General features: G+C 38.8%; 1 protein-coding gene across 5 annotated transcripts in view; it reads left to right on the top strand.

Annotated features, from left to right (window-relative positions):
• Positions 1 to 13,693, top strand: part of LOC117225885 (protein turtle homolog B) — a 763,215-nt gene that overhangs the window by 643,028 nt on the left and 106,494 nt on the right. For all 5 annotated transcript variants that reach the window (XM_076523091.1, XM_076523090.1, XM_076523093.1 and 2 more), the window contains 3 exons: positions 6,056 to 6,259; positions 8,621 to 8,772; positions 10,876 to 11,020. In XM_076523091.1, the coding sequence (XP_076379206.1) occupies positions 6,056 to 6,259; positions 8,621 to 8,772; positions 10,876 to 11,020 (501 nt within the window). The remainder of the gene's footprint in view (positions 1 to 6,055; positions 6,260 to 8,620; positions 8,773 to 10,875; positions 11,021 to 13,693) is intronic.

Genomic DNA, 13,693 nt, shown 5'->3' on the forward strand with positions numbered 1-13,693 from the left:
AGATGTTCGTTTTATTGTTATGAAAGCAGATTTTCAATTTTTTTTGTAGAACATTTTGCCTTGCTCGAATTTTTCCAAAATATTTTCAGCACAATAGACGCTTATATAAAAATTTACAACCTATCAAGGACGATGTATAATTTTTATGAAAACAGATCTTTAATTTCATTCACAGAAACTTTGTCATTGCTCTAATGTTTGTAAAATGATCCGTGCACAGTAGATGCTGTCATACAAATCTGCGGTGAACGATGTTAAAATTAACAATGACGTTATATATTTTTATCACAAGAGGTCTTTCACTCATTAAAAGAAATTTTTGCCAATAATTTGAAATTACCTCGGGATAATAGGAATTTGCATAAAAATTTGCAGTTTAATGCAAGAGACATTAAAGGTTATTTACGTATGCATATGTCAGTGCATGTATTTTATACGGCAATACATATATTTTATATGACAGTGCATACACTTTATATGACAGTGCAAACAAGCACAATTTTTTAATTCCTGCTGTTTCGCGTTAAATAGAATAAACGATACGCATACAGCACCATCGTGTTGGACAACAATTCTTTATTGTTTCTTAATTACTATGTGGACTGTAGCAAACAATTTCACAGTGAAATATTTCCGCCAATATTTTAATAAACCCGACAGACGAATATTTCCGAACTATGTCCCATTAAAAGTGACAGATTTCGAAAAAAAATCTTTGACAAGCGTTCGTAAATAAAAAACGACAAATGCCGTTGTATTTATAACATTGATTTATTCGATTTTTACACTTGAATTTATACTTGAATTTAGATTCATTCTGATCTACACTGGTTCCATCTAAATTCAGACCTCAGTTGAAACTGTTAGAAACTCAATAAAGAAAATTACATAAAAGAAAAACGCTCTAGAACCATAGCTTCGAATGATGATTAAACTGTGGAATTTTATGCAAAATAAAAATTGTCCGCATTCATTTCAATAAGTACAAAGTAAATATCAAGTTATTTCTTTCTCTCCAATAGATTAAATAATAGATGATTCTAATAGATTAAAGCAACACATTGTTGTTTTTGAATCCTTTTAAACTTTCTGATACTTTAAATTGCAGCTGCTTAATAGACCATGGATTTTATGCACCTATGACAGAAATCAGTAGATCAAATTCAGTACATTGTTGCGCTATTATTTCCAACTGATTAAAATAATTAAAAAACGAAATAAATGTCTACGTACATCTTGCATCATACAATTAGTGCAGACAATTTTTCTTTTGCATATTTTTTTGCAATCCAATGATAACCATTCGACTTTTGCGACAACAGTCCGAAAATCATGATGAAATTGTTCCGTGGCAAAGCAGCAGCGAGCGATTCGTTAACGGGACCCCGAGCAACGAATCCACCGGCCTCTTCTAATCTCTGATTGGCTCGGCACACGTAAATAGAATGAAAAAAAGCGCGGAAAATACACAAAAATCAGGCGCGTATCGAGTTCCTGTCTAGCGAAAAAATGGTCCGTGAAAAAATATCGAAATCGAAATTTGAAATTCGTGTTTGCATTCGGCTACGTTAAATATTTGTATCATCGTACATTTGCTTGTTTTCGCGGGTTCATCAACGGAAAACCGCGTACAGCCGTTGACGGGACCGCGGTCGACGACTGCCGGTCGCCGCGGAAAATAGTAGACACGTTATTAACCCTTTCGATACTACGGGCCACTATAGTGGCCCTTCATAAGATGCCACCAAGGTACTACGGGTCACTATAGTGGCCCTCCATAAGATGCCACCGAGGTACTACGGGCCACTATAGTGGCCCTCCTTAACATGCCACCGAGGTACTACGGGCCACTATAGTGGCCCTCCATAAGATGCCACCGAGGTACTACGGGCCACTATAGTGGCCCACCATAAGATGCCACCGAGGTACTACGGGCCACTATAGTGGCCCTCCATAAGATGCCACCGAGGTACTACGGGCCACTATAGTGGCCCTCCATAAGATGCCACCGAGGTACTACGGGCCACTATAGTGGCCCTCCATAACATGCCACCAAGGTACTACGGGCCACTATAGTGGCCCTCCATAAGATGCCACCGAGGTACTACGGGCCACTATAGTGGCCCTCCTTAACATGCCACCGAGGTACTACGGGCCACTATAGTGGCCCTCCATAAGATGCCACCGAGGTACTACGGGCCACTATAGTGGCCCTCCTTAACATGCCACCGAAGTACTACGGGCCACTATAGTGGCCCTCCTTAACATGCCACCGAAGTACTACGGGCCACTATAGTGGCCCTCCATAAGATGCCACCGAGGTACTACGGGCCACTATAGTGGCCCTCCATAAGATGCCACCGAGGTACTACGGGCCACTATAGTGGCCCTCCATAAGATGCCACCGAGGTACTACGGGTCACTATAGTGGCCCTCCATAAGATGCCACCGAGGTACTGCGGGCCACTATAGTGGCCCTCCATAAGTTCGATCGTTTGTAGCGAATAAAGTCAGTGCTTACCGCAGAAAGATAATTCACCTTATTTTTCTCTCAACAATGGATAAATAGATATGCCTTATTTTTTTCAATTTTGTTTAACTTTCTTTGAATTAACCCTTTTGCTACGGGCGGGTTCTCCGCTGCGGTACCCGCGCAACGATCGGCGTCTTGTAGCGTGCAGTGATGTCGCAGCGCGCCGTTCAGCAGAAAGTACCGCGGCGGAAAATCCGCCCGTAGCGAAAGGGTTAATCCCGCAAGAAACGTCTCGCGCGCGCGCGCGTGGCTCGCCCGTTTAGAAATGTTTTTACGATGATATCGACGACGTGCATCAATTTTACGAGAGAGCTTTGCGTCCGCGTTCGAAATCAGCGTCGCGTTCGCGTTGCATCAACGTTTTTCGTAGTCAACGGGCAACCATTCCGCCGTTTCAGAACGACGCCACGCGGATCCGACGAAAAAACTACCCTGTTCACACAATTTTTAGCTCGTCCGGAAACAGTTCTTTGTTTCATTAAAAATTTGATCGGCGTTCAATTATTGGTGTCGCGAGGTTTATTGCTTGACGAACAATTCGTACGCGACAAAATGCAGTGGAATTTTATTTGTTGTATCTACATCTCGTATCATCTTATACATTCTTTTTATTGCAGAAATTTATATGTCACGTTCTTCATTTTCTACGTGTTTTCTTCTATTTAATTCTTGTATTTGTTTCCTCTATATTTGTTTCTTTCACGTGTTCCGTCTATGTATATCTTCTATTCGTTTATTCTATTTACTATCTCTATATATTTGTTTCTTATATTTATTTCTTTTATTTATTTCTACTATTTGCTTCCTCTACGTTTGCTTCCTCTATTTATCTTCTTCCATTTGTTTCCTCCACACTCATTTCTCCTATTTGCGTCCAAAGAACGCGAGCACTTAACTAAATTCTTTTAAGTAGGCACTCAGAGGATTAAGAACGATGTTTCGAAGTGCAAAAACCTGCGGTCCATTAATTAGACGCATTTGTTACTCGCGAACACTGGTTACGGTTCAAGCGATACGAAATTTGGGTCGCTCCTCCGACCGGCAATTTATGCATGCCGTCTCTGTGTTTTGAATTACAATACGTTTCGCTCGCGATAACCAGAGCGTGTCTCGCGAGGAGGGTAGCAATAGACGCGAACGCGTGTTTCCACCTGAACGTATTACAATCGATCACCTGGGCAACGGATATTGGAGCCCGGGTACTTATTGAACCTTGCTCGTTTCCTGATAACCGCTGGAATTCTTCCCCCATCGTCAGGAGGACGCCCACTCTTATTACTTCTTCCCATCTCGACCATCCAATCTTGACTAGAATGCGCCGGGTTTATTAAAATAGTTACCGTCCGGCTACGAACGCGTTCGAACGTCGCCGAGCAATTTTCTAGTTCTCTAATTAGCTCGTTCACGTGTCTTTTAACCCTTTCGCTACTACGGGCCACTATAGTGGCCTTTCATAAGATGCCACTGAGGTACTACGGGCCACTATAGTGGCCTTTCGTATGATGCCACTGAGGTACTACGGGCCACTATAGTGGCCTTTCATAAGATGCCACTGAGGTACTACGGGCCACTATAGTGGCCTTTCATAAGATGCCACTGAGGTACTACGGGCCACTATAGTGGCCTTTCGTATGATGCCACTGAGGTACTACGGGCCACTATAGTGGCCTTTCATAAGATGCCACTGAGGTACTACGGGCCACTATAGTGGCCTTTCGTATGATGCCACTGAGGTACTACGGGCCACTATAGTGGCCTTTCATAAGATGCCACTGAGGTACTACGGGCCACTATAGTGGCCTTTCGTATGATGCCACTGAGGTACTACGGGCCACTATAGTGGCCTTTCATAAGATGCCACTGAGGTACTACGGGCCACTATAGTGGCCTTTCGTATGATGCCACTGAGGTACTACGGGCCACTATAGTGGCCTTTCATAAGATGCCACTGAGGTACTATGGGCCACTATAGTGGCCTTCCATAAGATGCATTATATTGCATAATGTTTTATTTCCTCTCATACTGTAAATTAAAGAGCGCATGCCAAGACGTTATAAATACCCTGGAATACCCTTTATTTATAAATACCCTTTGGAGAGAAATTTTTTCGTACGAAAACATTCAAGCAGCTTGGGTTCTCCGCCGCGGTACTCCCGCTGACGATCGGCGTCGCGTAGCGTGCAGTGATGTCGCGGCGCTCCGTTCAGCGGAAGTACCGCGGTGGAGAACCCGCCCGTAGCGAAAGGGTTAAATGTGACCGAGACTATCTTTGATACTTCTTAGCAACGGTAAAGATTATCAGCGTTGGAAAATTATACCGATCTCTTTCTGACTGCGTTCGAATACCGCAAAATTCTCCCTAATTTTCCTCCAGCCTTTAAACAAAAATGGACGATTCGGGAAGAGGAGATACGATCATTCGTGCCTCGCGGCTCATTTTTATAGTTCGAATAATCGTATCTCAATTTATACTCGAATGATCGTGTCTCCTCTTCCCAAATTGTTCATTGTTGTTTACATGTCGAAGGGAAATTAGGAAGAATTTACTGTAGTTCTTCACATTCGTTTACGGTATTTATTATACGAATAGGGTTAGCTGATTTTCGTTAATGGCAACAAAGACGAGGCAGATACAAATTTCTTTCTTTCTTTAATTATTTAATATTTCCAGCGAGTTGAAAATAATAGATAGATGTATTTAAATTCCTTTAATATTTTTTTTCATCGTTTATATTTCATCTAATCGTTTTGATTATGAATGCGTAAAATTTGCGGTCTATTAATAACTGGTAACCTGTACCGTTTACTGACTACATTAAGTGTTAAAATAATTCCAGGTTAAGTTAACATATAGTAACTTTACAATTTATTTCGCTCGTCTTCTTAACATTTCGCCATAATGTCATACACATATGTATAGATTATATTTAAAGGCATAACTCAACATTTTCGAATGTGTGACTTACTCCATTAAAAGAGGAACAGCATAGTACTTTATTCGGTCCATTCAACTGCCTGAACAGGATTTTTATAAATGTGAATAAATATTGTTCTAACCATAATTTTAAGCTTGATATTCATCAATTGCATCATATGCAATCCTAAATATTATATTACATATGATGTGTAACGAACTTTATATAAAAAGAGTTTATACCCGATAATAAACAAATAAATAAATAAACAAATTCATTCAATCTTCTCGTATTCAGCAGAAGCTCAAAGATCAGCTTCATTGAATGCGCTGGAACGAAATTAATCTTTCCTTCTGATCGGTGAATCGAGTTCAAAGAATTTCTCTTGAAGCATGCCGAAGATAGAAAATGTAACCGAGTCACGAGGTCTTGATACAAGGGACGGCTGCGCGATGTATCGAGAAAGGGAGGGAATAAAGATAGGTTGATAGGTCGATCTTTTATCGAATCTCTTTTAACGTTGAAAACGGGTCGACCGTAAGAATCCCAGCCGGAAACGAGAGGATCGCTCTAACTGACTTCCGTCTTTTTGATCGGTTTCTGCAGGTCGGCCGCAACCGCGGGTCACGTGGTGGCAGGAGAATGCACTCCTGGACGACACCTACGAATCTGTCGGCGCGAAAAAGGTGCGGAATGTCTTGCGATTGGAGAAGCTTGGACGGGAAAACTTGAATTCGATACTCACCTGTCAGGCGTCCAACAACAACATGGTGGCACCTATCTCCAGCTCCGTTACTCTCAACATGACTCGTAAGTATCCAATCACATGTTAATCGGTAGACTAATTTTAAAGATGCTTATTTCGCAACCGAAATTAGCCTTTTGAGACTTTCAAATTAGCCTTTCGATACGTTCAATACTTTCAAATTATCCCTTCAATACTTTGAATACTTCCAAATTAGCCTTCCAATACTTTCAAGTTATCCTTTCAGTACTTTCAAATTAGTCTCTCAATACTTTCAAATTATCGTTACAATACTTTCAAGTTATCATTTCAATACTTTCAAATTAGCCTTCCGATACTTTCAAGTTATCCTTTCAGTACTTTCAAACTAGTCTCTCAATACTTTCAAATTATCGTTACAATACTTTCAAGTTATCATTTCAATACTTTCAAATTAGCCTTCCGATACTTTCAAGATATCCTTTCAGTACTTTCAAATTAGTCTCTCAATACTTTCAAATTATCGTTATAATACTTTGAAGTTATCATTTCAATACTTTCAAATTAGCCTTCCGATACTTTCAAGTTATCCTTTCAGTACTTCCAAATTAGTCTCTCAATACTTTCAAATTATCGTTACAATACTTTCAAGTTATCATTTCAATACTTCCAAATTAGCCTTCCAATACTTTCAAGTTATCATTTCAATACTTTCAAATTAGCCTTCCGATACTTTCAAGTTATCCTTTCAGTACTTTCAAATTAGTCTCTCAATACTTTCAAATTATCGTTATAATACTTTGAAGTTATCATTTCAATACTTTCAAATTAGCCTTCCGATACTTTCAAGTTATCCTTTCAGTACTTCCAAATTAGTCTCTCAATACTTTCAAATTATCGTTACAATACTTTCAAGTTATCATTTCAATACTTCCAAATTAGCCTTCCAATACTTTCAAGTTATCATTTCAATACTTTCAAATTAGCCTTCCGATACTTTCAAGATATCCTTTCAGTACTTTCAAATTAGTCTCTCAATACTTTCAAATTATCGTTATAATACTTTGAAGTTATCATTTCAATACTTTCAAATTAGCCTTCCGATACTTTCAAGTTATCCTTTCAGTACTTCCAAATTAGTCTCTCAATACTTTCAAATTATCGTTACAATACTTTCAAGTTATCATTTCAATACTTCCAAATTAGCCTTCCAATACTTTCAAGTTATCCTTTCAGTACTTTCAAATTAGTCTCTCAATACTTTCAAATTATCGTTACAATACTTTCAAGATATCCTTTCAGTACTTTCAAATTAGTCTCTCAATACTTTCAAATTATCGTTACAATACTTTCAAGTTATCATTTCAATACTTTCAAATTAGCCTTCCGATACTTTCAAGTTATCCTTTCAATACTTCCAAACTAGTCTCTCAATACTTTCAAATTATCGTTACAATACTTTCAAGTTATCATTTCAATACTTTCAAATTAGCCTTCCGATACTTTCAAGTTATCCTTTCAGTACTTTCAAATTAGTCTCTCAATACTTTCAAATTATCGTTATAATACTTTGAAGTTATCATTTCAATACTTTCAAATTAGCCTTCCGATACTTTCAAGTTATCCTTTCAGTACTTTCAAATTAGTCTCTCAATACTTTCAAATTATCGTTATAATACTTTGAAGTTATCATTTCAATACTTTCAAATTAGCCTTCCAATACTTTCAAGTTATCATTTCAATACTTTCAAATTAGCCTTCCGATACTTTCAAGTTATCCTTTCAGTACTTTCAAATTAGTCTCTCAATACTTTCAAATTATCGTTATAATACTTTGAAGTTATCATTTCAATACTTTCAAATTAGCCTTCCAATACTTTCAAGTTATCCTTTCAATACTTCCAAACTAGTCTCTCAATACTTTCAAATTATCGTTACAATACTTTCAAGTTATCATTTCAATACTTTCAAATTAGCCTTCCGATACTTTCAAGTTATCCTTTCAGTACTTTCAAATTATCTTTACAGTACTTTCAAATTAGTCTCTTAATACTTTCAAATTAGCCTTTCAATACTTTCGAATTATCCTCCCAACACTTTTAAATTATCCTTTCAATACTTTCAAATTATCTTTCCAATACTGTCAAATTAGCCTTCCAATACTTCCAAATTATCTTTTTAAAGCATCCGAATTATCCTTTCACTACGTTCGATTTCCATTCGATCTATCAACATCAGAGTGCCAGTAGCAGAGTTCCATTATCGCTTCTGACACCTTCAACGACACAATTCGCAATAATTATGCTAACACTTATTCACGGAGAGTCTTCCATGCTATACCATACTTCTCCTCGCGTAGCTAGAGACGGTTAGAGAATGAAAATGAGAGAGAAAGAGAGAAAGAGAGAGTGGTAGAGAGACTAATGGATGGTGTACGCGTGTTTTAGTGAAGCCATTGTGGGTCCGCATGCAAGGAGAGAACCGTCCATTTAGCGCTGGCACCACGTACGAAATAGGTTGCGAAGTTGTTGGGGCCAGACCGACGCCAAAAATTATCTGGTCGAAGGGAAGCACCACGCTGAGAAACACACGGCAGACGGTAAATCTTTGTTAAATCGTCATTACCGGGGGAGTACACCGGACGACCCGTGAAACGCGAGCCCTTAATTCGCCCCACCAAGGCCCGCCAAGATAACAGTGCCATCCAGCTCTTCGTAAATATTTGTCCTGTTCGATTTACAGTTCGGATCGCGTCGCCTAAAAATAATTAGTCGACCCAAGTTCCGCTAATGTGCACGACGCTAACTTGTGTTACACTGACGCAAACTCGTGTCCCTTGAAGCTCTTGCTGTTGCCCCCCTCACAGAGGACTGGTTGCATTAGTTTCTCATTTTTCTTCGCTCTTTCAAGTTTAGAATTTAAAATTTATTTACGTCTTCTAAGCGCTTTAGTGCACCAAACATATTACAAGTTATAGAAACAATTATGCAAACAATTATACGAACAATTGTGTAAACAATTATCCAAGAAATTGTTCAGAGAATTATAAAAATAATTATAATGTATGAAAATTATACGAACAATTATACAGAAATATAATATTAAAACATGAACATAAGATTCTACACTATAATTGAACAGAAAATATTTTGACACTCACTTCAGGTTGCACGTTAACCCTCTATGGGCCCATGTAACTTTCAAGTCACAAGCTAATGTATCCACATTTTACCAAATAGTTTTAGTTTTTTTCACAAGATGATGTATACGTCTTAATTATATAATGCTTCTGAAAAAACCGATAACAATATTGATGACGGTTGGCATCAACCTGAAATGTCAAAATAAATACCTTGTAAGTTGTCTGTAGATAGAAACCAAAGGGACCATCTTGTACAATTGGGATTATTTGTGCTCTTGTCGGTGTTTACTAAATAAAAAGAAGCGTATATAATGGCTCTGAGTGCGTATATCAATAACAATTTATTTATTTGCTTTTCAATCATCATTTTGTTACTATTTGTATATGATATAGTTTTGTAACTTTCAGGTTACATTGAGATATTGTGGTAGATTCGAGTGTATTTAGGATAATAGTTGTGCTTTCTCCTATTTTCAAATTTATATATCAAATACCCAAAATATGGATACAAAATCGTATAAAAATAAAAGAGGAATTAGAATTAGACACATCAGCGGTAATAGATCCGAAGTTTCTTTATTAGATTCTGAGTCCGATGAAGATCGTCCAGTAGCATTTACCAGACGACGCATAAATATTATTGACAGTGACGATGAATTTAGTACCGAATTATCATCGGATGAGGAAAATTCAAGACCACAAAAAACTATTTGGCAACCAGTTCCAGATGCAACGTACATCAATGTTTAACGCCAAATTCAAACTGTTTTATGGAATTTCACGCTTAAGCATTTATGCACAGAAGTGGAAACATTGTAAGCCGTTGTTACTTCAAAGTTACAAATCGAATTAATTATAATAAAGTTGTTTAAACTGTTAAATATATTTTTAATTACCATACATCGGTTTATAATAATAGATTTTCCGTTGCATAAATTTTTTTATGTTTACGAAAAAAATTCAGCCCATAGAGGGTTAACATACTTCAATAAATTGGACATTATATAAAACGTATATAAAACATCGAGCATCGTACGAATATATTAAATGAATAAAAACAGTTCACTAGAAAAAAAATGATCTACGCGTACCTTATACATTTATGACAAAAACGATCGACTAAAAAGCAGTCGGAAAATTTGTAAAGGATATCCATATTCTCGCATCATTTCCGTCATATATACACAAAGAAAAAAAAAACTTAAACAGTCCTTATTTCACTTAAAAATGCACCAATCAGCCAGCAGGAGAAAGCAACCCCCAATATTAGAATATACGCAATCTAGCAAAAGCTTTCAAGAGAGACGCTTGTTATTTCGGGTTAAACCGGAGAGCTGAACCGAGTATCGTTGGAAGATCGAGCTAGATCTCGATCGGCTGGATGAGATCAGGTTCCGGTGGACCGGCTAACATAGCGAGGGCGGCGTAGCCGCGCTTATCATGGTCGGCTGGAGGGCCAGCGGTTCACGGAACCGGCATTGTTTTTTCTGCGTCGCTCCCTCGGCCGGATTACCGAACCGTTCGGTAAACTGTTTGAAATTCATGAAAGCTATACCGTAGATGAGCCCCGACAGCAACGTCACCACCAGTATTCTCACCTTCGTGCCGAGTATAGAGGACGCCGGGAAGTTCCTCTCCTGCCACGGCAGCGTGCCGGATATCCCGGATTCCGAGATGGAGGACGGATGGAAGCTCGACATACACCGTAAGTGTTCTACCCACAGGAAGTTTCATATAAATGGAAAGCTGCGTCGCGTCGCGTTGCGTCGCGTCGTGTCGCGTCGTGTCGCTCGCCGCACGGTTCGTTCGTGTTTCACGACGCGTGGCCAGAGCCTCCAGAAACTAAATAAAACGAAGTCCTCCACATGATCCTCCGTGTAACACGCCCCAGCGAGGTCCTGGACCGTTTCTTAACCAAACTGAAATCTGCCTGGTTCCTGGAACACACCCTCGATCCCTAATTTTCTCGCGTTTAACACGTTATATGCCACATCGGCCACATACGTGTAACACTGATTTTTGACTATAGTTCTTAGAATTCATTTTTATTGTTATATTTTATAATTAATATTAATATTAATATCGAGTCAAACTTGGCCAGTATTAACACTTTATCGTCCGGTCGTGGTTGAGGCTGCCACTCAGTAAGGACTGGCTTAGTCGCGCGCGCATTTGCTCCCAGTACCGGCTAAATTTTCGCTATTCATTGTGTTGTGCTTATTCCTTTAAAAATAATAATAAATAATAATAATTATTATAATTATAATTCATAAGGATATGGGGAGGTCAGCATACAGGAGGTCAGCTACTAACAAAACAGTAAAGAAGCGAAAACCGTCGATAGCTAAAAGTCGATTAATAGGCTATCGGTCGATAAGCATTGGCAATCGAAAAGCCGATTAATAGGCTAGCGATCGATAAACATTGGCAATCGAAAAGCCGATAAATAGGCTAGCGGTCGATAAAGTGTTAATATTTAATGTTAATATTACCAATGCAATATATTGATATATTTATATTACCAATATAATATATTACCATAATAATTAATATATTTATATCACCAATATAATATATTACCATATTAATTAATATATTAATATTACCAATAGTTGGGGTAAATATTAATATTAATATTATAATTAATAATTGTAACATATTTTATTGTCATTTTATCGTAATTTTATACATGTAATATATTCTTTTTCACAAATTACGTTTGTCATATTGAAGATGGTCAAGTTTTACTTTCGATTTTTCGCAAAACATTCTACTTCGACTTGTTACAGCTGCTACAGCATCAATTGGAAAATATTTACCACATTTTAACGCATAAATGATGTAATAATTCCCTCGAAATATACACTGAACTTTATACACTGAACTTTTCTGTTTATATACGTTTTTAATCCGGGAGCGCGGAAATTGGGACGGGCATAGAAACTGGGACTTCTACCCTACACCGGTCGCGTCAAGGGCCGATGATTCTGGTCTTGTCATCATCGAAACGTGAATACAAGTAGTATAATAATATAAGCGAGTGGCGGATTTATGGAAATTTCGCATCGTGACGTTGAAAATTACAGAGCAACGGATCCAGCGCAATCTCGTAACGACGAAATTTACAGATCGTGTTCCGGTCTCGGAGTCGGTAGCCGTTTCGAACAAAATCACGGTACCAGCAAATACTTGCGGCGACGATAACGAGGCATTTCAACGGGGGCGTCTATTAAGCAGGCGAACGAATTAATTGACTTAATAACCGGTGGGCCACAAAAGCACGTCTCCCGGCTCCAGTAATCGTAAACCGAGGCATCTGATATCCGTCATTATAACGAGTTTGATAGTTCTAGTGTGAAGTTCAAATTCCAAACTAATCTCAAAGTTCCGGTCAGCGTGGTGTGCAGATTCGAGAAGATTACGGGCGAGAGAGGAAGAGAGCGAGCGAGCGAGAGGGAGAGAGAGAGAGAGAGAGAGATGCATCCGGTCGATTTTGCAAAACCGTTCGATGAATCGGGTTCGATCGTGCACGAGCGGCAAATTTTCGGGAATCACCGTCGCGCCGCCGTTGTCCGCGCGGTTTTTCCGAGCGGATCCGAGCGAATCCGTCCGCCGGAAAAACCCGTCCGGCACCGGCGCTGTCCAATAAAAATGAAATATGGCTGATGAGCGATTTATTACACCGCGGCACGGCACGTAATTTAATTCGCGTAATCGATGGGACCGCGTTCTACACCGTCCACGGGCCCGATTAGTTTCGCGACGTCCTCTCAAATTGCTTCTCGAAGATCCCGGCTAACTTCGTTGCAAACTTAACGAGTGCCAATCCGCCATTCTTCGAATTGATTGCAATTTTAATCACCCTTCTTTGAACCACTGGGATCTTGGCTTTCGCAAGGAGAGTGCAAGGCATTGATATCGCCGGTATTATTGAAACTTTTTAGTAAACGAAACACAAACTGCTTATTTGTTCATCGAAAAAATAGGCTCTATCGGAGGCAGTATACATGTTACAGTGAAACACCGAAATCTGGAGAATGTCGACTTTCACCGGTGAATGTCAACATTCGCATAGTCGCTTGGTGTATGTCCGAAATATTTGCTAAATACCCTTATTTCTGACTTACACCGGTAAATGTTGACATTCACCGTGCACTAATGGCGAATGTTGAACATGTTGGAGATTTATATTTTCTTCTCCGTAATTCAGTCGCTATAAAACGCCACAAGGGTGACGTAACTTTTTCGCCTCTCTTTCTGAAAGGAATGACCAAGAATTTAAAATACACGGTACATTCTACATGAGAAAAGAAAATAATAGCAATAAAAAAATTTCTTATTTATGTGATTCAAATCTTATTTATTGCAACAACTTAAA

This window comes from Megalopta genalis, chromosome 6 (assembly GCF_051020955.1).
Source record: "Megalopta genalis isolate 19385.01 chromosome 6, iyMegGena1_principal, whole genome shotgun sequence".
NCBI classification, from domain to species: Eukaryota; Metazoa; Arthropoda; class Insecta; order Hymenoptera; family Halictidae; genus Megalopta; species Megalopta genalis.